The sequence below is a fragment of the Gambusia affinis genome, linkage group LG11 (assembly GCF_019740435.1).
Source record: "Gambusia affinis linkage group LG11, SWU_Gaff_1.0, whole genome shotgun sequence".
In the NCBI taxonomy this organism is placed as follows: domain Eukaryota; kingdom Metazoa; phylum Chordata; class Actinopteri; order Cyprinodontiformes; family Poeciliidae; genus Gambusia; species Gambusia affinis.
In genome coordinates this window covers 8,359,015-8,383,374 of record NC_057878.1, presented here as the reverse complement: position 1 = coordinate 8,383,374, position 24,360 = coordinate 8,359,015, and the positions used below count along the sequence as shown (strand labels likewise).

Here is a 24,360-nt window from a genome sequence, read left to right as displayed (position 1 = left end):
TAAGCTGTTGGTGAGTGGTAATGCTCTACAAGATGGCGTTATTTTATGGCATCCCAACCTGCTGATAGACAGCATTAAATCATTGTCAGACAATAATACCCAAATGTTAGAGATTAACCTGCTATGAGACTTTCTCCTAAACCTTTAGGTCCATTTTTGACTGACAGACTGGGCATTAAAGGTCGGGTCTAAAATCCCGATAAGAAGCTTTTACTATTTTACAGTATACGTAGTTATGTCCTTCGGTAACACACTTGCTCTTTTTTTCGCCTCCACATAAATCAATTTTTATCTATTTATAGCTTATGACAGCATTCCTACACACAGTGTCTGCATGTGTGTTGTTGTGTGCCAGGACTCCAACAGTGGGCAGATTGAGAAGCAGCATGTTGTTACGTCAGGGCAGATTAGTTTGGAAACCTGCAGGGAGCGCACACACATACACACACACACACACACGCACACACACGCACACACACACACACACCCCTACATGCAAAAATATAATAAAATCACACACACAAACTGTTGTTTCTATTCTGAAGCTGCTGAGATCCTCATTTGAGTGTCTTTATGTGTGGACAGACAGCAGCAGGCAGGTGTAATGCTCAGCTAACAACTCCCTCCTTGTCTTGTTTGAACGGATATTCCACATCTGTCTTTCATTGAAAGCAATATTTCTCACAGTTGCACTGTTTTTTTTTTTTTCTTCTTTCATTTCGAACCCAGTGAGATAAGAGTTGTTGAGAAAATGCTAGCACTTAGCTGTTAGCTTAGCATAGCTTTTGGAAACGTGGGACTTTGCTGTTAGCTTAATATAGCAATCAAAAGCATGGAATTTATTTTAGAATGGCAATCAGAAACATAAAAGTTAGCTTAGCATATTAATCTTAAACTAATCTGTTTAGCTGTTGGTTTAGTTGTTAGCTTAACATATTGATCAGAAACATGTAGCTTAGCTTAGCAAGAGTATCAGGATAAAAAAGGTTTTAAAAGGGAAAATTATTTTTTAGCTGTAAATCAGGCTATATTGTCGGTCAATCATCAAAAACATACTTGAAGTCTTGCTTTGACTCATTTATGCATGAGGAATCCTCCTGTTGCAAACATCCATGTTTGCCTTCCTGCTCCTGCAATGCGCCACCTATTTACCCAAAGCTCCGTATTGGGGCTTCAGACCCCAGCTGACCTCCTGCCTCCGCAGGCATCAGTGGACGGCGTGAAGAAGCGTTGTTGTGACGACGTGCTGAGGGCAGTGTCAGAAAGCGTAGACAGCTCTTAAAAAGACAAAGGCCAATTTAAAGGCGTCAGACAAGATGCAAAGTCAAATTTAAAAAAAAAAATATTTTAATGTATATAACATTTTTATGTCAACTTGATTGTGCTATGAAGTGCCACTATATGCTTTGAAATACAATTCAATTCCTCTTAACAGTATAGTTATCAGAAACATTGGGGTTTTGCTTATAATATTGATTAGAAACATGGATCAAATCTTAGCATAGCAATCAGAAACAGCAAGCTTGGCTTAGCTTGGCAAAATGATTAAAAACATGCCGTCTAGTTTTGTAAAGTAATCAAAAACATCGGGTTTAGCTTGGCATCAGGGCATCATTCTGACACCAAACAATTACTTCTTGATAATTTAGTAGGCATTATATAAACATAGTTTGTTTCACAACCCATTTTTGTTTAGCTTAGATCATCATTTTTCTCCATTCACCAACTCAGTGAAGGTTCTCAAAATGCAGCGTCATGTGTTTGACTGAGATGCCAGACAATGCCAATCCATATTTTTTCTTGGCCAGAATAATCAGAATTGTTTTTTTAAAAAAAGTGTAGGAACCTTTTCTTTTTCATTCAGCTCTCCAGCAGTGTGCAGCAACGTGCAGGAGAGGGACAGTATTGTGTTGCGCCATTAACATTTCGTGACGTCTCTCATCTCATCTTAGCAAATTTTTAAACCCTCACTTTTTAGAACCTCTCTCTAGCTTGATGCCTGAAACCGTGCCATGCCCCATTAAGAGCAATCTCCAAGCTCTATTAAAACCAGCTACCCAGATTCAAGGCTGATGATCTTGCACATCCACTTTGTGGGAAGCAACTTGTTTCCCCTCAAAGGCAGTTTTCTATCACCCTAGCAGGAACACACGGTCCACTGCGGTGTGTGCAGTAGATAGTTTGCTGGTGCCTACAGTACAGAGCGCTAACAGTGAGCCACTTCATTACTCCCATTCTGTCTGCTGTGATTTATGGGGCTACCTGTGCCCGAGTGTGTGCGTCTGCACCTGCTCCCCATGTTGTCTGAGGATATTTTTAATTAATTGCCTGTCATGTGATAAAGAAGAATAGATGACAATAATGAAACGTGATTGGGTGATTATTGCAAAAAAACAGAATTAGGCTCGATACAAGGTGTGTGTTTGTGATTGTGGGTGAAGGCAGAAGTTGTGAGTTGGTGTGTGTGTGTGTGTGTAAATAGGACAGCAGTGATGAAGTGTTTGCTCACGACTCCCGTCTCGGAGGTATTACATGCACACACATTGAGGTTGTGAAGGTCATGACGACACACACTCCTACACTCATTACCTGGAAGGCTACTGAAAGTGGTGAGAAGTTTCACCAGTCAGAAAATGATGTTCAGATCCCACATTTTATCCCAAAGCAGCTGAGACTAAATCCCTGTTGCTGTGTTCTGGTGTTTGTGTTCATAACAGTCGACTGCTTACTCAGCTGGCTAACACAAAACACAAACAGCAGAAAACTGGTGCTTGTCTTGTTCAAAGCCTAGATATTGTTATTTTATCTGTTTAGGTTAATTTGTGATGTTCATTGAGTAAAACAGAATATGATTTCCACTCTTGATCTTATTAGATATATTTAACTTCTTCTTGTTGGCTATTAATGTGACTTTGTAGCTTGTTAGTGTTCAGCTACAATCACAGAGCAAAATGCTGCATGTGTGCAGGGCTAAATGTGAAAATATATTGCATTGGAACCACACACAGGTGAAGAGATAATCTCCGCTGACACACTCAACTGGGAAAACTCTACTGCATTACCGCATTGATGCTACTTTTGATGACTGAGCTAGTGAAGCTACAGAAATGAGCTCACTGAGCTGCCTCTTTTTAGACTATTAAAAATTTAAAACAGGAACCTTAAAGGGATTTTTTTAGATCTAGATCAAGTGATACATGAAAATGAATGTAGAGGGCCAAAAAAAACTTTAATCTGCTTTTGCGTTCTTATTATACAATACAGCTCTGGACTAAATGAAGAGCCCTTTGAAAACCTCCTGATTATTCCACCAATATTGATTTCTGAACTCTCCTTGAGTTGAAACATTAGTATTGCTGTTTCTGAATGAATATGAACTTGTTTTCTTCGCTTTATTTGAGGTCTGAAAGTACCGCATCTTTTTTATTATTTTGACCATTTCTCATTTTCTGTAAATAAATCCAAAATGCCAGTAATTCAGAGAATACAAGAACAATGTTAATTTTACTCAAACATATATGTACAAAAAGTAAAATTAGAGCAACTTATAATTTTAAGTGGTCTCTTGATTTTTTTCCAGAGCTGTTTATGTTTGAGATTGTTAATCTAAGTTTAATTTTATACACATAGTAAATAGCCTGAGTGGTGTTTTATTTAATAAAGGAAAAAAAACTATCCAAACCAACCGGATCGTGTTTGGGAAAGTCATGCCACTTCATAAATTAACTCTATTGATCTCATCTCAGTTTCAGTTTCACCGTCAAACCTTTCGAATCAAAAAGTAATTCAAACAGAACATGTCTGACAAAATGAAGTAGTCGAACAGTTTCACAAAGTAACACATTGCATGTCACAAGTTAAAGAAAGTTAAGACACTATATGACTCCTATCAGAATGAAAAGTTGTTTTTGAGGCTTTGTGACTCCATGGGAATAATTTGTCATAATTCAGTGCCGTAATTAAGAGTAACTTCCCTGTTTTTAAATTAGCCTTGACAGGTTTTTAACACCTATAGCTTAAGATTTTGCATATTTAGACTGATCACAATATGTTGACATTGAAGTTTAGAAAAATATACCAAAAGTTTTGTCCAAACTTTTGGTCTGTACTGTATATTTTTCTAAACTTCAATTCAAAACTTGAATTCAATTAGAAGGTGTCTCCAAACTTTTGGTCTGTACTGTAGATAACTAGTATTTCTTCACAAGGATATCAAGTTTTATATCGGCATGAATAAGACTCCAAAGATCAGATGTTTTCAAAAACACGATTTTAGATTTGAGAAGGTTTTACTTTGTTCTTTGTTTTAGGCACAAGAGTATTTTCATTTGTGAATCATTTCAAATTATATAAAAATATTATATGCTAATCCGACTTTAACTCTAAAATGTTGTAGCTATCCTTCTAGATCAATTATCCTCAGATCAATACTTGTTTGATCATTTCGTTATGAAGACTTTTTGTGTGCAGAGTGGGGTTAATCTAGGCAATGAGTGAGTGTTTGGTTGTGTTTTTGGGGTCACAGGAGGAGAGCGAGGCTTGCCCAGGGCATGACTCATGCCAGAACCCGCCACTGCTCCCCACTGACAGGATAAAGAGCCCCAGGTTTGGTTTTGGCATCCAAAATTTACCAGATGCAAATATGACAGAGCAGCTGTGGGACGTGACTGGAGAGGCCTAATCCACGGTGACCCCACGCTGACACCCTCAGGGAGTCCCCAGAGACACTCCCTGCCAACGCTGCAGTGCTGGGACTTTCCGGTAGCCATGACCAAATAGAAAATTTCACCTTAGATCATAACTGCAAATTAGAACGTGAATAACAGCCTGGAGGAAGTGAATGACTGCGGCGGCATTGTTTAAGACGTTGTTAAGATAACCTCACACCAACGATTTTCCGTCACAACTCACAAAGCGTCTCAAATAAACTGTGCAATGATTACATTGTGTAGCACCTCCAAATGCAGTACTGCCCATTAAAAACTCGCAAAGACCGTTAAAATGACGTTACTTTTTATTGCAATAATTCTGTACACATATAAGAAAAACTTTAATTTATTCTTCACCTTGTTAAGACGAACAGATTTTCCAGAAATGTTTATTTAGTCGTCTATAAGTTCCTGTTTCCAATGTATTGGCATAAACTTGCCCATATCTCCAGTCAGAGCAATAATAAAAAGTTTAAAGCTACTGTCATTGTGAGAAACAATGCTGGATTAGGACCCACATTTATCTTGCCAGCACAAACGGCAGGATGTGAGGAGACAAAAAAAAAAAAAAAAAAAGAAAAACCTGAAAAACTCCTAGTTGGAGACCTGGAGGATGTTTATGAAATGATACTTCTGCAATAAAGATGAATTTCTTACAAAGTTTCACACATATTTGCCCAGAGCGCCAATAAATATGGGGGCCATTGTAAATACTGACGGTATTTTTTGTTGCAGTCACACTCAAAGTTCAAAGGATAACTGTAATTCTTCTTTTTTGTTTTTAGACTGTCAATTTAAAGTCTAAAACACTTTTTTATTGGTCTGATGTAATATTCTGACATTTTACTGGAATAAATCGTATTTTCAACCAGAACATTGATAATTAATTGTAATTATTTATTATTACTACTGCAATAATTATAATAATTAATTATAATTGATTGTAATTGATTTCTATCAGTTATAATCATTGTAAAACATTTTTGGTGTACCAAAAAGTTTTTATTTTTAATTTTTAATTTTTTTATTTTTTTACTTTGAAAGATATTTGAGGAGGACATTTTGGGGGATAAAACCATGTTCATATCCATGTTTGTAAATGCTTTCCAAATGAAAGGTTTTTGAAAAGTTAGTACCACAACAGTGTGAACGTTACAAATTGAGCTTTTGGGAAACAGTGAGTGACCTTGCAGCCCACCTCATCCAGACCCACCAGTGCGTGATGAAGCCAACCAGAACTGAAAACAAATTTCCATTGATGTAGACACTATCGCTATGTGTTGAAAACAGGAAGTTTTAGTTTTGGAAGAGTTTCTAGCATTGCTTAAACTCTACTTTGATAAAACGTCTAGAATCTGTGTTTATTTCTACCTCATGGGTCTGTAAAAACCTGAAACTAAGATGGAAATTGTTGGGATATTGGCTATTTACTGTATAACAAAACTAAAATGTCTGAATTCCTCTTTTAGAGAAAGCCCATGAATACAGTAAATCATGAGAAAGAAAACAAAAATATTATTGCTTAATGCAGACCCAGTCAATAAATTAGAACTTTATTACATAGATTAATGGCTATTTGAAAGCCTTTATTTCTACTGTGATTTTATAACTTACCGGTAACAAAACCGTGACATTTAAAATTAGAATATTACCTCAGACCAATAAAAAAAAAACTTGCTTGAATGCTATCAATTAGTCTTACAAATGAGCCTTATGTGTTGAATATGACAGTATATCGACACAACTTTAGGTCAATCAGGAAGACGAGCAACTTCTTTGCATCAGCAGGAAAAGGACAGAAAAGTTAATCAAGTCAAACACGACGTCACAGTGTTTTAAATGTCAAGGTGACGCTGCTCTCTTAACAGAAACCGAGACGTCCTCTGTGATGTCGCTCTGTCAGCCTCCAGCTTCATTTGAGCTTTGAAATTCCTCAGTTAGGAGACACTTAAACGTCGCACAATGCGCGTGCGTGTTTATGTGTAAGTCTCACGTTTCTTCTCCCATTAGTTGAGTGGAACAGGTGTTGAATGTTTGATGAGTCAGCATGTTGAGGAGGAAATTATGTCATAGACGTCGTCTCCTCTTTCGGTCTGCGTTGCTGCTTTTTTGCTGTGGCGTCAAGTCCTTCACCGCTCCCACTAAGACGGCTGGTTTGCACACAATATGTGGCACCTTTGAAGGGACGGTTGCCGTGCCAACCTGCGATGGACCAGCAGGATGTATGTAACCTTTTGCAGTGACCAGTCAGATATTGTCAACTGGCCTCTGTTGTCAAAAATTTGGGATCCGTGCTTAAAGCAACATGTTACTTAATAAAAATAACTTGAAATAGGTCGTGATATCGCAAACTGTGTGAGGAATTTGAAAGAGAACGGAGCAACGGTGTTTTACGTGTTGCTAGGATGTGCAGAGGCAAAGTAACATTACAAGAAAACACTGAATTCAGGATTTTCCAACAGGACTTTGAAATACAAAAAAATATTAGGATTAAAGTTAATCTGCTCGTCATAATGCAATTACAAGGTTTTTAAGTTAGTTTTCTGTATTCTATCCAAGACTCTGTCCAAAGTAAGAAAATATTGAGAAAAGACTCAAATTAATAATAATGGACAAATGAAGTTTATTCTTGTCTTCTTTGGGGTCTTAGCTTACAATATTTCATGAGAATCAACAGTCCCAAATAGGGATCAGAGCCAAAATAAGTGGAATTTAGATACGGCAAACATTTGCACTGCATTTGTTGCCATAAAAGTACACACTTAACTTAAAAAAAACAATTATCACCTCTTTAATTAACATGCTAATGGATGAAAAATGGATAAAAAATGGATGAAAAATGTCTGTTTAAAAGATCACAGTGTATCTTAAACTTGAAATTTACTTTCATGTTTTAGTGAAAGTAAATTTTTACCAAAATTTACTGTAGTCAAAAATAAATTTTAGTCAAAATTTGACTAAAGTTCTTCCAGATGTCGTCCATGTTATTGATACTTGGTGTCAGGGCGAGCAGTGTGTGTTTCTTAAAAACTCTTAACTAACAAACCCAAACACTTCTGCTTTTGAACCTCGAATCAGAAATCAATCCACCTGCAACTTACTGACGAGGGGACGCAATAAAAACTGGGCCGCTTTGATTTGAAATGTGACTCAGAACTAAATTGCACAGGATGATTTTGTATTTGAAGGGATATGTGAGGTGTCTTTGGTACCCGCTTTGAACTGGGTTATAATTATTGTGCACTTATAATCAAAGTTTCAAAATTAAAGTTGGTGTCGGTTAATAACACCATCTTATTATTATTATTATTATTATTATTATTATTATTATTATTATTATTATTATTATTATTATTATTATTATTATTATTATTATTAGGAAGCTCTGTCCACGGTTCTCTGTTCCAGCTGAACTACGTGTAGCGAGAAGAGACGGATGTCACCTCACATCAGTCTCACATCCAAAGGCCCGGCGTTCTAGGGGACCCCTAGAGTGAAAGGTTTTATATAATTTAAGCATTTAATAAATGTGTTCAGAGGAGTGTTACTGATAAAGTGCTGCAACAGGAAGCTTTAGACAGCAATGAGACAACCACTGTGTACAGCTGCACCTCTTCAACTGATGACATCACCTTACCATACCGGCAATAATGAAAATGTTGCACAATGAGACTCAAAATGTTAGATTACATCATCAAGATATAACCAGAGCGACAGGCAGTGGCTGAACAGAACTCTGGAGAAAATAGAAACAAACTACTAATAATTACTCACAAAAACAGCAACTGAACAGAAGTTCAAAGAAGCATAGTGTTGTTATAAGAAAGGTAAAGTTCAAGTAAAACAACAAAAACAAAGAAAACCTGACAAGTTCTATGTATGCTCAAACCTTTGTGTATTTGTGCAATGTGGAAGCAGAGTTCAAATTTAGTGATAATTCAGTATTTTAATTCAGTATTTTAACTCTCCGGTCGTGTTGTGAGACGGGGTTCATCAAACCCCACAAGCTTTTTATTCAGTGCAACCATAGAGGTTGCACTGACCCCACGTGCAGTTTCACAAGGTTATTTTTCTGTCTGTGGTTTCGGGAACTGACAGTCTGACGGGATAGCCTCCTGCTGTCCCACACCTGCTGCTCCCCTCCTGAGCATCACACTGAAACGGCAGCAGGATTACGGAATTATGGAGACAAAACATTAAAAATTTAACATTTTAACTGTTTACTAAAATTCAAATGTATATTGTGAGATATTAATCCCATTGGTTCTGACCATTTTGGTATTTGGTGTACTGGACTTTCACTTCATAAAGATCCAGTCAGTGAATAACATGACAGTGCTCAGTTCCCAAAGTGAACATTCTCTGGTATGACTCATCTTCTGGTATGTTGAGGTCAGAGGTCAGAGGAATTTCATGAATGCCTAGCACACGAGGGAGGGGGGTAAATCAGACGACAGGCACTCAGAAGTGTTCAAGTGGTAATCTCTATTATTAGACCACAGATTATACCAACTGAGCTAAAACTCTCACACACAGACACTAACACAAATTTATCTGCGGATTATAATCCCAATCCCACAATCTTCTTCTGGTTTGACCAATCATGTCCTACCAAATCCTACACAGCCTGCTGGGTAACCTAGATGTAGTATGTTGTGTGTGTGTGTGTGTGTGTGTGTGTGTGTGTGCACGTGTGTGTGTGTGTGTGTGTGTGTGTGTGTGTGTGTTAATCTCTGACAGGCTATAATAGAGGAACATCTGGTCCATCTCTTTCCTGTTTAGGCATGACAAATACTCCGTACAGATTTTCAAAATAAGGTGGAACATTATTTTTACCTTTTGAACACTTATTAGTAAAATAGACTCATGGGAAATGTAGTTTACTTTTGTTACACTGAAGCATGGGATTGTATTATGTTATGTATACTTTAGGTAAAAATACCTCTGTTTTTTTATGCCACAAAATTTACAAAAACATTTAAGCTGCTACAAAATCAATATAACATTACTTATGAAAGATTTGATAATTGACTATAACCTTTATCTATTATTATTTTGACCTTTATAGACTTAATCAAAAATGTACAACAAACATTCTAAGTCCTTGTTGTTCAGAGTATTGTCTTTTTGTTTGCAAAAAGACAATACTCTAAAAAATACTCTTTTTGCAAAAATAAAGAGTATTTTTTGCAGATTAAAAAAGTGATGCATTGCGAGCTTTCAATTTCCAAATCACAAATATGAAAATAAGTCAGCCATAATGACCCACTCACACACAGAAAACTCAGAAAAGAGCAAATTGTTCAGTTTTGGGTTTTTTTGCATTTTCACTATAATTAGCTGAATCTGAATCATCATTTGTTGCATAAGGACAGACATTTTGTCGTCGTTGTAATCTGCTTTCTGTAATGGTGTAGCAAAGATCTAAGTATTGTGTACATATGTTCTTGTTTTAGAATAAGACCTGTATTTTGATGGGGTTTTTTTTTTTTTTTGATCAATTGGATCCAAATTATTTTGTAAGGAACATTTGACCTCGAATGTTAATTTTGTTTCTACATAACTTGTAGACATCTTGTAAAAAAAGGGAATCTTGAGAACTATTATACAGCTTGGACATATCTTTATTACATAAATCTGCCTAAAAATCATGATATTTGTTATAGGGACATAATCTACTTTAAAAAAAAAAAGAAACTTCAATTTTAAACAACATAATGATGGAAAAAAAACTCCCTGTTTCTGTTTCTGCCAATGAATTCATTAACAGGGAGAAGGGTGTTTGTTGAATCCTTTGGTTTCCTTGTCCAGAGAGTTGGGTCGTTAGAGATGAGGGCCCCTTGAGTCTGAGGTGCCTTTGTGAAAACTTCAGTCCTGGATTTTTAAAGAGGAGAAGAGCTTCACCTTGAGCAGTAAGAGTCACATGGCGATGGAGCAGAGCAGCTATTTAAAGACAGAACCGAAGTCACAGTGTCCTGAAGTGAAGGTTGGACAGAACAAACCGAATGTGCATCGGTGCGCTCTCTCTGTGTGTGTTAAGTTTACTCCTACAGCTGTGCTTAAATCATGCAACGTCAAATCACCAATGTGAGAATTTGAGATCAGCACAAACACTCCAGACCACATCTTTTAATTTAAACATGAGCTATTGTTGGATTTTGGGAAACAGTCAAATCAATATCCTTGACCAAAAACAACTGCAATAGCTGGGATACGTATTATCTCTACAAGTTATGGGATCTAAAATGCTCCCTTTAATATTTTTAAAAAGAGCCTGTAGAATACAAGTTTTAATTTTCAGAAAAAAAAAAGGGAAAAGAAACGGGAGTATATTTAAGTAGCAAATCCCCAAAAAAGAGCGAATCGGGTCAACTTTAAAATTTCAAAACTACTACATTGTTTTAAGGCCTACCTCTGGTAAGCTATAGCACTTCTCACTGTCCAAACCCGTTTATAGCAACACAGATCTTCTAAAAATAACAACAAAAAGTAACAATGACATTTACTTGTCAAACGTGACAACAATGCTGGTAAATGTGTAAAAAAAATTTATATTTGATCTGAGTGCCTTAGAAATGACATTTCAAAATCCACAATTCTCTGTTTCCCTTGCATATAAATATGTTGACAGACAGATGTTTCTCTCAGCCAGTTTTTGAATGGGAAAAACAAAAGGACGTGCCATGCAAGCGAAGCAGTGGCTATCAAAAAATAACTTCCACACTTGCCCATATCTACAGTCAGAGTACTAATTAAAAGTTTAAAATAATGGGAACTGCGACTAACAAGGCTGCTAGAGGACCAATATTTATTTTACTTAGGACGATTTTCTGGAAGGTTATAAAAAAAGCTGCATTTTCTTCCAGCTCCATTACATTAAAAACTCATATGTAAAAAATAGTTGGACTACGGTTTTTAAAAATGAAAACGCTATGAGCTTCCTGAAACACATTACAGATTGTCTAGATACACAGATGATGCAAAAATCCAGAGTTTTTCTTATCTATAGGAAACCAGTGCAGACCACAATTTAATACTTTTCCTTTTGTTATTTTACTGCTATGTTTTTTTTTGTTTTTATATACAGCGCCCTGCATGCACTGTGTTGCTCCTGATAAGCTGCTGCCTACACCGTTTTTTCTTTAATTGCATTTCACTCGCCATCTATCAAAACTCTCATCTCTGTGTTTCATGCATTCACATGCGCACACACCTGCATTGCATCATTTTATGGCTTTAATTGAAGAAGGGTGAATATACATTTCAAAGTCGATGTGTGGATCCTGACTCTTCGAATGACAGCTCACCAAAATATTCCTATTAGCATGAAAAAACAGTAAATGTAACGCTGCTGAAAAACAATCAATGTAAATCAGATATCCTTCCTAGTCCGGTACCGTGAGGTACGGAGGGACAAACGCAAAAGGACGGAGACAAAAGGAACCATATGGTAAAATAAAACTTTTTTTAAAAAAAAGCTCTCCAGGGACTGACTTTCTGTTAGCATAATACCACTGGATGGAAACACAACCGCTTGAGTCATCTTTTTACGACCAAGAGTTTCTACAGCAACCGACCAACACACAGGATCCTAGACTGTCTACAGACTCGTCTTTCCACCTTTCTGACTTGAAGCCCTTCGTTTTGCTGACATGAACGTTTTCTCGCCCTGCTTGCGTCTTTTATTTCGTCGCATGACGGTCTGCTTCGTTACTGACTGAAGCGTTGCTGCGTCCTCAGAAAACGTGACTGTCAGAATGACCAGCAGAAATGTAGTCTTATGTATGTTGCTAAAGTTCATGAACACTTTTAAATTTGTGTGTTATTTAAATCATAGTTTTTCATTCCTGATCCCCTTTTGCAAGGCTTTGCCCTCCAGATGCTTATCATTTCAGGTGTTTTTTGTTGATTCGAAAAAGCACTTAGGTAGAATGTTGTCTGGCTCCAACTACTCAGCTCCTTGTTTTTTGAGCCAGAGAGGTAGGTGAAGAGGTTTGAGGAGCAGCTGTCTGAGGCCGTGAAGACGTACGAACATCTGTACGACTCTTCCACATCGGCCTACAAAGATTTTCAAATGGCAACAAACTCCAGGATGGAAATAGCACAGAAATTGTCTGCAGAGGAGAATTTCCAGGTAATCAATCACTATTTTTTCAAGTTTGGTCTGACCATTCTGGGCCCTGAAGGGTGGCGGAGGGCCCCATGCCTGCACCATGACTCTAAATGATAAGAGTGAGAATGTGCTTTCACCAGAGTCTCCAAAATTTTAGAAAGAATGAGAAATGCTCACTACATTTGTGGCTAGGTTCTTTTCTAAACAAGAAAGAATTACCAAAAAGGTTTCAATATTTGCTAAATAAATAGCAACAAAGTTGCTAACTTGGTAAGACTTCTTGCTGCTACCTTTTCTGACTGAAAATAGCCAACTTTGAATTTTCACTCAGTAACAAACTCCACGCTAAAGAGTGTGGTTGCGTATGCTGTAGACATGCCGCGTTCAGGTAACTTAGAAAAGACCCGCTGGTTATGGTCACTGGATATACTCAACAGGCCATTTCTTAGTGCGTCTGATAAACTGATTTTGCCAATTTATAAATTATTTGAAAAGAAAATAAAAAAATAGAATCCTTTCTGGTAGTTTACTTTTTGTGAGGAAACAGCACAAATATCAGAATCTTAGACGCTGTTAAAAACCATGTGTCTCATGGTTATTAAGACTCAATCTTGTTTGCCGTATCGCTGACCGGACGAGGAAGGAGGCGTAATTATCTGAATGGAGATCCCTGTTTGTGTCCTCAGAGCGTCTTCAGGTTTCAGCCTCCTGCAGATTCAACTCTCACAAACTGGCTGCTTGTTCTTTTAGTGACCGTGTCACGAGTGAAGAAGACTCTTTGTCTTAAATCCGACCTGACAGGCGGTTGTTTTTCTGAAAAAAGGCTGCGTAGGTGCATGTCTTAGTTTGTGGTTTTAAGTCAGAACTGCTCCAGTTTGCGGGTTATATATGAAAGAATCTGCTCAGATATCACCTGACGGAACATTTTGAAGCTCCTGTACAGCTTGTGTGAAAAGACAAGACACACATCAACGGGGAAGGAGTAGATTTATTTTCTGGTAGGAAAATACATAGATTATAAAAGATAAAGTCGCATAAACATTTCCGAATATGCAAATAGTTTTATTGGTAAAAAACTTCAGCAATTCCCATCTTGGAATCCTATAGGAATTTACTTCAAACTGTGTCTTGTAGTTTGTCCTCAGCATCTCTGCTGCTGTTGGTCGCTGCTCTGCTCAGTTTGTGTGTGTGTGTGTGTGTGTGTGTGTGTGTGTGCGCGTTTGTCTTTGGTCACTGTTATTACCAGATCCAGGCCTCAGGGTGAGCGAGCCACTCTCAGACCCCTCTCTGTCTTGTCACATTTCCATTAGTTTCTTTGTCCTGTCGTTCCCTCAGGTTGATATGTGTGTGTGTGTGTGTGTGTGTGTGGACAGCAGTCTCTTTCAGGGAACTGTGCCATACATTAGTGCCCTCTGTCCTTTTATCTTTAACACCAGCAGGATCCGGAGCATTCAGCCTGATTGCCCTCTCCTCTGACTTAAATACACAGCAGGGAAAAAGATAAGACATCTAACATTAGGCTCTGTCATTTTCAAATTTTGTCGCTAGGACAATGTTGTGGGTGCAACCAGGTTCATATTGATCAGCTATAACATTTCTTATTTTTCTGACTCAATAAATTCAGTAGGCAAATTTAGTGATGCACAGTGTATTGGTATTAACATCGATATCCACCGACGTTAATCATCTTTTAACATGTCGGTATTGGTCCGATAAGTAAAACTGGACTGATATTAATAACCGACGTTTATTTCCATGTTGTTGCTGGCTGCTTATGTGGGAGAGATGGAGATGCAGTGCCTCTCTATCTGATGCAGTGCAGGATTGCCTGGTGTTTAACTAAAGCAGAAACAATGTCAGTTGTGTCCTTATTTACAGTTGGAAAAGTGTAGGAAAATTTACATACTTATAACATTGATAAATGTAGATAAGGTGCCACAAAACCAATATTAATGTCAGATATCAAATAAAGCGTTACTCCTTATTTATATTTTGAAAAGGTTCACTTTTTGCAAAATGCAACCTCCATCTTTTCCTGACATGTTAACTAATAGAAAGTTAAATTTTGATATTCTAAATGCGATAGACGGATTTCTACGTTATTTTTTTTGTTTGTCATTTTCTGTATACGGTGGTTTTTTCAGGAGTTTGGCTCCGTGGTTTCATTGAAAGGAACTTAAAGGTTCAGCATACCAAGATGTGTTGGACCATTTCATTCAACCAACTTTAACGAAACATTTTCTCCCTTGCTGTTCCAGGGAAGAATTACACAGAATCTTCCTGATAGTAGGGGTGATTTTAGAGAGAGTGCATGTGCAAGCTAGGGATTAACGTCCCACATCAGTGCCTGACCCCACAGATGCGCCTCTGGACAAATAGTCAAAAGTTCCCCTAAGCACATTCAGAGGAGCTGAAGCTGCTCAAGCAGCAAAGGACATATGAAACCCTATGGATTAACAATGGGAAGGTACTGAAAATTATATGAGTGAGACGGTAAACAAGCCAAAACGTCTGGACAGTGAGTGCATGCAGATGACAGACAATGCATTCAAACAGGAAAGCGTCTCTAAGACTATATGTCTATGCTGTATATGTTTGCTTTCACTTTCAGGAAAGCATTGTCCGAAAGTGTCTTGGTATAATTTGCGTCCTGGTTTTAAATGCTAAACTCATTTATGTTCTGTCGGCCTACCAAAGCCTGTCAGATAGGCAGCCTGTACTTTGTTGTGCCATTCATTTGTCAGAATATAAAGAATTGTTCCCCTAAGCGCAAAAATTAACACACACACAAGAAAATGTTGGAACATAGGTTTGGTGATCAGAGCGGGTAAAACACTGACTTTTGAGTTTTTTCCACACATGCATTTAAAAGTAAGTGAGATATTTGTCGGCACACATTCTTCATGAACTTTAGAGGAATGTAGTGCTGAGGTGAAAGAGTTCCTGGACGATGTTAAATGTTCCTGCAGTGCAGTCCAGGATGCCTTCTCGTCAGTGTTTGCAGTGAGAAAAAGAAGACGAAAAAAAGAAATCAAGAATTTCCATCGTGTGAGCAAGTTTTGACTGAAATGAGCAGGTGTCAGCTTTGACTCATTCATACAGCTGTGCTTAGTGCACTGATCCCAGTTCTCCTCGTCTGGATTTAGCCGTCAAAGGGTGGCCTGGGATCATTGCCGGGACAGAGGAGATGAACTCTATTTAAGAGTAACATGAAAGAAACTGAGATGAGGCTAAAACTCAGTCAGCTGCTGCTTTGAAGTTGCCACTGAGAAGCACCACTGGAAAAGATTTTCCAGCTTTTTCCTCCACCGGCAGAAATTACATTGTTGCTTGGCTGTTGTGCATGTATTTGTGTGTGTGTGGGTGTGTGTGTGTGTGTGTGTGTGTGTGTGTGGGATTATAACCCACAGCTGGCCTCTCTGATTACTGACTGCCTGGTCAGCCTGGATTAGACTCACACACAGGACCGAAGGCAAAGGTAAATGCACACATTTCACTTTACTTTAATCCTGAACGCTCTGCTCACCGACAGTCTTTGTTTAAATCTTACTTTGTGCGTGGCAGTGTGTTTCAGCTCCTGTATTTACCTCTGCGGCTGTGTGTGTGCATACTTGTAAGTGTGTGTGTGTGCGTGTGTGTGTGTGTGTGTGTAATTCCCTGCTCAGTATAGCAGTTATATTTAATCCTTCCTCTGTTGAAGCTGATGTCAGCATCAGCTGGCTCTGAGATGGTTTGTGCGTGTGTGTGCGTGCGTGTGCGTGCGTGTGTACAGGTAAGAGCATAAGTGTAGCTAATTCATCACTGTGTCTGATTAGCCAGCATCTGCAGAGCTTCTCTAAATGCTAGCAACCTGGAATACCTGCATGATAAAAATAACTGAAGAACTGCAATAAATGTGATGTTTCAACTTTATCAGACATTATTCTGTGTTTTCATGTGTTATTCGAAACGTTTAGGTTTTAGGTAGGCTAAAAATATTGATTCATGCAGTGGCGAATTTAAGCCTGCAGATACAAGTAAACGTTATTAGGTAAAATGACTTTGTAGCCTCCTGAATGCTCGATTTGGGGTTTTATTATTTATTCTGAGGTCAAATCAATCTGTGAAGCATTCAAGTCTAAATTTATGCAATCATATTGATTTAACTATCATTTGTTTCTTCAAAGTTTACTTTTGTTGCACCACTGTAACATGTTTCTGTAAAAGCCGTGAAGTGAAAAAAACGGACTCGCTCACAGTCAGTTTGTGGTCTCCAATTTTATAAAAATTTTGATCTGCTGATAACTTCGGCTCATTCCTTTTTCTTAAAAATAAGAGGTACTTTTTTTCTACTTCCTGGGTAAGTGGAATTTAATTTAATGTGCAGTAAAATCATTCGGGTTATGGGAAAACTGAAACAATTCCATCTTTTATACCAAAGAATAAACCAGCTCATATCTGTTTGTGTATATAGAATTAATCTCCAGAAGATGAAAAACAATTGATAAAAGATTTTGATGAGTCAAATGGAGCTTCATTACAAAGACTACAAGATTTCAATTCAACACCCAAAGACACCAATGGGAGACTAGATCAAATGCTATTAATAAGTAAATACTTCAGAGTTAACTTGGATTTGGGACAAAAGACTTCAGACGTGACTTGAAGCTTCTCCCTCCTTTTGTTTTTCTTACTTAATTTCCATATGCTCTGTGGTTGCAAAAGCGATCCAATTGCCTTTTCAAGCACGTTTTGTTTGCAGATGCAATGCTTGCAGATGATTGCTTTTTTCCTTACAACACAAGAATCCTGAAAATATCACTGGGACATCAGGAGCAAGAGCAGCACAAATCTCTTCCGAAAACGATTATATTTCCGTCCCGTGTTTGTTTAAACCACCAACTCAGATGTGCCTAGAAATTCAGCTTTGCTGCTCGGGGTTCAGCATGACTTTACTTGATTAGATGTTTTTGCAGTCCAGCCATTCTTCCTGACGATATTTCGCACATCCTCACAATTCTCACGTGTTACAGTTTCATGGAGGGCACACTCAGTGTTTCTTTTTCTAACCTGGTGAACTTCTCCACTGATTTTACTTTCTTTTTTTCTATGTGTTATGTACTTATTCTTGAATGTGCTGATCTATTGAAACATACTCTCTCATTGTAATAGGAACATGTACGCTTCTACAGGGAGTCGACATTGTCCTTGGATGTGGGAACCTGGGTGCCTCCACCAGAGCTACTTCTTTTTACTTTGCTTTCACTGCTCTAATGGAACTGCTGAGTAGCCCTAATGTTTGCTGTTTGCTGTTGGTGCTATCGCTACACAATAGAGAGAGAGAAAAATTTTTTACTTCCTCCTGGATAGGCTTTATTTTAGTTTGCAACAAAGCCTGGAATGGGGAGTCAGTGGAAGTCTGTTGTGCTGCATCCAGCTCTCTCACAAATCAATGCTGGGTGGCTCTTGCATCTCCACTACCTGATCAATCACTGTATAATTAAAGTATCTTAACCAATCAGCTTACGGGTTATTTTACTGATCGACAAACTTGGCAAACGATAAGCCTCTCATTTCCTGCAAAGCAGACAAAAAAAAGTTTCCAGAACAACTACTAAGTTTACTTGCCTGTCATTCACACTGTCTGCAGACAACCTGTCTGTCTCTAGGCTGGATTTTGAGGCTCTGTTGCAGCTTTGGATTCTGAAACCCCAACAGGCCGATTTACAAACACAATTGCACGAGCAGAATATTTACAACCAGGGTTTGCGTGTCTTTCTACTCTCTCTCAAACGAGTGGCTTTTGAGTGAGCAGTTCAGTCATGGGATTGCTTTCTCCAAAAACAAACGTCAAACAAAACTTTGAAATTGTAGAGCAATTCGTTTGTAATGTGTAAAGGTTAATAAACCACCAAAAAATTACTTTTTTAACATGTATGCATGACACGATCAAATGACGACCGAATGCGAGCAAGATGACTTGTAAGAACTATAATTTAAAATCTGCGGGGAAAGGCTTGGCACCCATTGCTAACTGCTTGCAGTTCTAGTTTAAATTTTAAAACTACCTTCAGATTGAATGGGGGGAAGTGTACATGTGTGTCTGTCAGTGGTCATGTGACTTGGCAAAGTTGATGGGGCGACAGATGGACAGAGTCACGGACTGACCAACACACACATAGACACACAAATACCCACATGCACATATGTCCACATATGTCACCCTTCGTCTGTCCTCTTACTCATTACTTCATCACTCTCCCTTTGAGGGTTTCTTGCATCCGGTGTCATTCAGTCCGCACTCCTGTCTGTCCTTCTGTGTGCAGATTAGCCGTCCTCTCTGTCTCTAAGAGAGCTTTCATTTAGTGTTATTTGGTGTCACCTTCACCCTCACTCTGTCTTCAGCAGTGGTGTGTCAGATATCACTGTTGCAAATCTGTCAGCGTTGTTTTGTTGTTGTTGTTGCTGTTTTTTTGTTTTTGCCCAGTTTATTCTTCATCAACGCATGAAAGGACTGAAATGTTGACTTTTCTGTCAGGATGACAGCTGTTTCTCTACCCTTCATGAATCCCAGCTTATCCACTACCAAACATAGAAGCGGTTCTGTTACAGATTTATATATATATTCTCCTGTTTTTTCTTAGCAATGAAAACGCCGCTGAGCCCTTCTCTGCTTCTGGAGAGCAGGCAGATCTTTGCCTTTGGAGCGATAGGTCAGGAGCTAATGGACACACCCACACCTTCAACCCTCCCTCTCCCCGTCCAGCAGACTCCATCCCCAGGTGATTGTTGTGATCCAGGATTAATAGTGCGTTAAATCTCCCGGTACCTCTCCTGCAGCTACACTCACCCCCTCCAACTCCTCCACCTGTTTTCCTACAGGCCAGGGCGGGACATACTCGTTGTGTGAGGTGTGTAACCTGCAGCTGACCTCCACTGCTCAGGCCCAGCTGCACTACAACGGCAGGTCTCACCTCCGGAGGGTGAAGCAGCTGCAGGCGGGGCAGACACGACAACAGGCAGCAGGTGGGGTTAGTGCTGCTGGCTGAATTAAGCAGGAGCCTCCAGAGTAATCTCCATGTGGGAATGTTGTTGTCAGCTTTGGTATCAATAGCAACGCTAGCCATAGCGGCAGAAGAATATCACTTGTAAGCTTTTTGTGAGCTCTAGTGGATGTTATTGTCTTTGATTCCAGCTGGAGCTCAGACCAGGTCGCTTCCTCCAGCCGCAGGGTTTAACTGCCAGCCTGCAGGACTGACTCAGACTGGGGGACTGAATCGAGCCCTCAGTGCTTCCAGCGCGACTTCAGGTAGGACCAAAGCTGCTCCTTCTTCTGCTACGACTAGTATGCTGCGCTTATTGTAACTGTTGATAGATTGATCGGGAAAAAAAAAAAACGTACCACATTTTTTGCTTCCATTGGTTTTAAAAAGGAAAGTAGCATTCAGAGGGTGCTAATTAGAAGAAACATGAAGTCTAGAGTTTACATGGGTATTAGCAAGATGCCAAGGAGAAAAGAGCTTTACCAACCAATGCTCACACTAATAAAATCACCTCAAAAGCCACATCTCAGATTTTTAGAGGATTCCAATTTCATGTTGGATTTTAAAAACAACAGAGAAGTTAGAAGCCAAAGACTCTTGTCTTTCCTGTCAATGTACAAGAGAGATTTCTTTTCAGAATGAATGTGGCAAGAAGTCTGAAAAAATCTCTTCATAAGACAGCAAAGTTTTTTTTGATACAAGGATCTAAATGAGAGATGTTTAGCCATATTTGACAGCATCTTGTTTGGGAACATGGAGGCAGATTGTGGAGAGCCAAGCAGCAAAGTAAGACAAGGTAGGTTTTAGCAAGAGCTGTTTTTGTTTTTAATATATTATACAAGGTTACTGCTATAAAATCACTGGCAGCAGAAAACAGTTCTCCAGTACATTCAAAGAGCACAAGAGTTGTGGCGCTCAAACTATCTCACTCAACCAATCACACGGACCCCTGAATAAGAACAGAATGAAAGTGTGCAATAGTGTGGTCAAAATTCAGACCTCAACTTAAATGAAATGCTAATTTAGATCATAAACAAATTTCTGAAAACCTCAATGAGCTCAAACAAGGTTGTAAGGGAGAGCATGCTAAATTTCAGGGGCCGCATGCATGAAAGAGTGCGCAGTTTTCACACTAAAACCTGGCGTAAAATTTTTTTGAAATGTTCGGCGCACAAAAAAAATCGGATGCATAAAGTCGTGCGCACGCACGTGGCCGCGCACCTTTCCTTTATAAATCCTAATTTGCGGGAAATAGAGCGCAGCTGCTGGTCCGCCCCGTCGTCTCTATAAATGCATATGTAAATTAGTATAAATACCCGGAAGTCTGCCACCACGTGAAGCAATAACCATGGCAACGTCCTTGTTCGAAGCAGTATAAGTAGCTATTTATAACAATAATTATATATTTTGTTTAAAAGGTGCTTTGAGGACGCATAATGTCACCTCACAAAAGTAAAAATAAATTTTAAAGAAAAAAAAATAAATCAAAATTTAAAAAATAAATAGATCGTGCAAATGGCTGTCTGAATAGCAGCGCGTTCAGCCTGGATTTAAAGACAGACACCGAGTCAGAGAGTCCTTTGAGTGGGAATGTGGACGTTTATTCTAAATACTAGAATGTTTTATGTCCATAAGGCGCATTCACAAAGCGGGCGACTCCACCGAAGGATGACTGCAGCTGGACCGGAACCGGTACCGATACCGGTACCACACGGCTCTTTAAGTTTTGCTCAGAGCTCCAGGATGAGCAGTCTAGATTAAACTAAACGTTCATAAACTATCATCAACATTGCATAGATTGCATACACACCTTGACCACCTTAAAAATTATCAAACCTGTTGAGCGAGGTTTTCCACATAGTTTTATTTTCATTTTCTTTATTTTGTGTGCGTTCAGTTTCATCGTTTACGTTTAAACAATAAAATATTAAAATCATGAAAAACATCGGGTTTGATGTTTCTTGGTCTAAATAGTCAGATTTCAGTGTATTTAGGTGAGTTTTGACGCTTTGTAGTTTGATATTGTCCACATAAGGTTTGCGTGGCTGCTGCACAGTTTCACGCCAGCGAAAAGTGTGCGTATAGCCTATTTGCGCAAACTTTCACGCAAAGTTAATTTTAAACATGCGACTTGTGCGTAAAATATGACGCTGCACATTTTTTGTGCATACGCACGCTTTATGCATGAGGCCCTTGGAGACTGGAAAAGTCATACTGACAAAAACTAGTTTGAGTGAGTGCTGCTAACGGTGGATGTTCAAGCTATTGACTCGCTGGTTGTGCTTGTTGTTTTCTGAGAGACATGCAGATTTTGGTGGGAAGCAGAGGCAAAATTAAGATTCTGGCTACTGGGTGAAAATGACTTTGGATTTTAGTTAACAGCTGCTGGCCCCTAGGAAAGGTCAGAGAATGTGTTTGTGTGTGTTTGTCTGTTTTGCTTTCATCTCATGATTGAGTCCAAAACCTGATAGGACACAATTTATGTTGGATTTTCTGTGAATATGACCCTTTATAAATCTAAAATGACATTTTTCACAAGTGAAGGTTTGTTGTTAGAAGCCTCATTTGTAACTCCTTTTGGATTTGAGGTCATAGTTCAGGTGTAATTTGAACTTTTGAGATGCTAATTATCTGCTCCTAGTTTGTGGTATTTAGATTTTTTTGGGGGGGTTAGTTTAGTTTATTCATCTTTAGCTTAGCGTATTTGGCTTCACTTATTTCTTTTTTTCTTAGCTTATCTTATTCTCCCATTTTTTAATCTTATTTTGTCTCGGCTTAGTCTATTTTGTTTTAGTTTATCTCACATAATGTATGTAGTATTACGTCATATTAACTTATTTTTTCTAGACTATTCTGATTTAAATAAGCTATTCTTATCTTTTTGATTTGTTTTAGCTGACCTCAGATGAATTTGTCCAGGCTCATTTTAGATTCCCTGTTTGTTTATTTTTTTCACCCTCTAGAAAATTATTTCTCTACTTGAGGTATGAAGAACTGGACATTTCATACTTCTCTGTGTCAGACTCCACACAAGAAAATAGTTCTGCCCTGAATATGTGTCAAACACAATCTATAAGAACTGGAGTTCTTATAGAAGGCCTTAAATCCTGAATTCTGTGGCCACATAAATTAGCAACCTATAAAAAGAGCATAAATTATTACAATCTTATATTTTCGTTGCCAATTTTGATAACATCTAAATAATAGTAATACCTAATCTGCTAAAGCGAATTCAGAAAGCATTTCTGGAACCATTTAAGTTCTCTAAGTTGATTGAAACCTTGATTTTTATCGACCTTTGCATCCTAAAACAATTACCAGAGCATCCACCGCTAGAGGACTTGCAGCTGAAGCACATCCCGTCTCCCCAGCCGTCTCTCTGGTTAGATGTGTCTGGAAGAGCTTCAGAGCATCATCAAAAAGTCAGGCACAGTCCCACTGAGTCGGATTGCAGGTCATCAGAGTAAGAACATACTGAGATGTAAGGGAGTTAAAGTGGAGCAGGCAGCAGCAGGTCATCGAACTGGGACACGGCTCTGCTGTGAAACCGCTCTGACATTTCTGCAACACATTGCTCATGTCTGCAGAAGTCCAGTACTGTGTTGATCACAACACAAACCCGCTGTCATGACACCTCCATTATAATCTACTATAGTCTTGAATATTGATTAAATATAACACTACAGAATTATATTCACAATTAGCGCTTCAGAACAATGACGTAGCAACCGTTGTGTGTTGCTCATTCCTTCAAGGAAATTTCTGTATGTGGGATATCGGTGTCAGATAAAAAAGGAGAGGAAATCTCACTCACACACACACACCCTTGTACCTGTGTGTGTCTGTGTGTGTGTGGGTGTGGGTGTGTGTGTGTGTGTGTGTGTGCAGCAGCTGTAATTACATACTGTGTCTCCATATCAGTGTGTGGGTTACAATAACACTGATTAAAGATTAAATCTCTACACACACACACACAGGGAGCCAGACTGACTGAATGAGTGTGTCGCTCTCTTTTGGTCTGTCCGCTCTCTGCCATGAAAACCTCTTTGGCCTGAACTCAGTGCTCCTCCAGGCCAGATGGAGTGTATTTTGTTTGTGGGTGTGTATGTAAGGACGTTGAGTGTGACAATGACCTGGCTAAGCAGCCTATCAGCAGACAGGTCAGATGACATCACTGCTAAATGCACAGATCCGTGCTCCAAGAACGAGCCGTCCCCCCCGGGGTTCCTCAATCCATAATAATGTTACTGTAAAATCAGTAACTGCGTACAGATTTATCCTGGGTTGTTTTAATTATAGTAACCCACCAGCTGACTGTATTTTAAGTTGGTTTTAATTTGAACTCTTTTTCATAATTGATGTTTTCTGGTGGTTTGAGAACAGGTTGTTTTTGCCTGACGATTGCAGGGACTGAACCGCTGAAACACAGAACAAGACTGGGAGGGGAGAGATAAGGGATGGTTGTTTGTAAAAAAAAGTTAATCCAGAATAGTACATAGCGGAAAGTTGGCCAGAA

At 38.7% G+C, this 24,360-nt stretch overlaps 1 protein-coding gene across 3 annotated transcripts in view; it reads left to right on the top strand.

Moving 5' to 3' along the window:
* Positions 1-24,360, top strand: part of znf385b (zinc finger protein 385B) — a 62,973-nt gene that overhangs the window by 5,642 nt on the left and 32,971 nt on the right. For 2 of the 3 annotated variants that reach the window (XM_044132913.1, XM_044132915.1), the window contains exons 2-4: positions 19,446-19,583; positions 19,684-19,827; positions 19,997-20,110. In XM_044132913.1, the coding sequence (XP_043988848.1) occupies positions 19,448-19,583; positions 19,684-19,827; positions 19,997-20,110 (394 nt within the window). In that variant the 5' untranslated portion in view covers positions 19,446-19,447. Of the gene's footprint in view, positions 1-16,265; positions 16,301-19,445; positions 19,584-19,683; positions 19,828-19,996; positions 20,111-24,360 lie in introns of those variants that run through there. The other variant, XM_044132914.1, reaches the window with a different exon arrangement.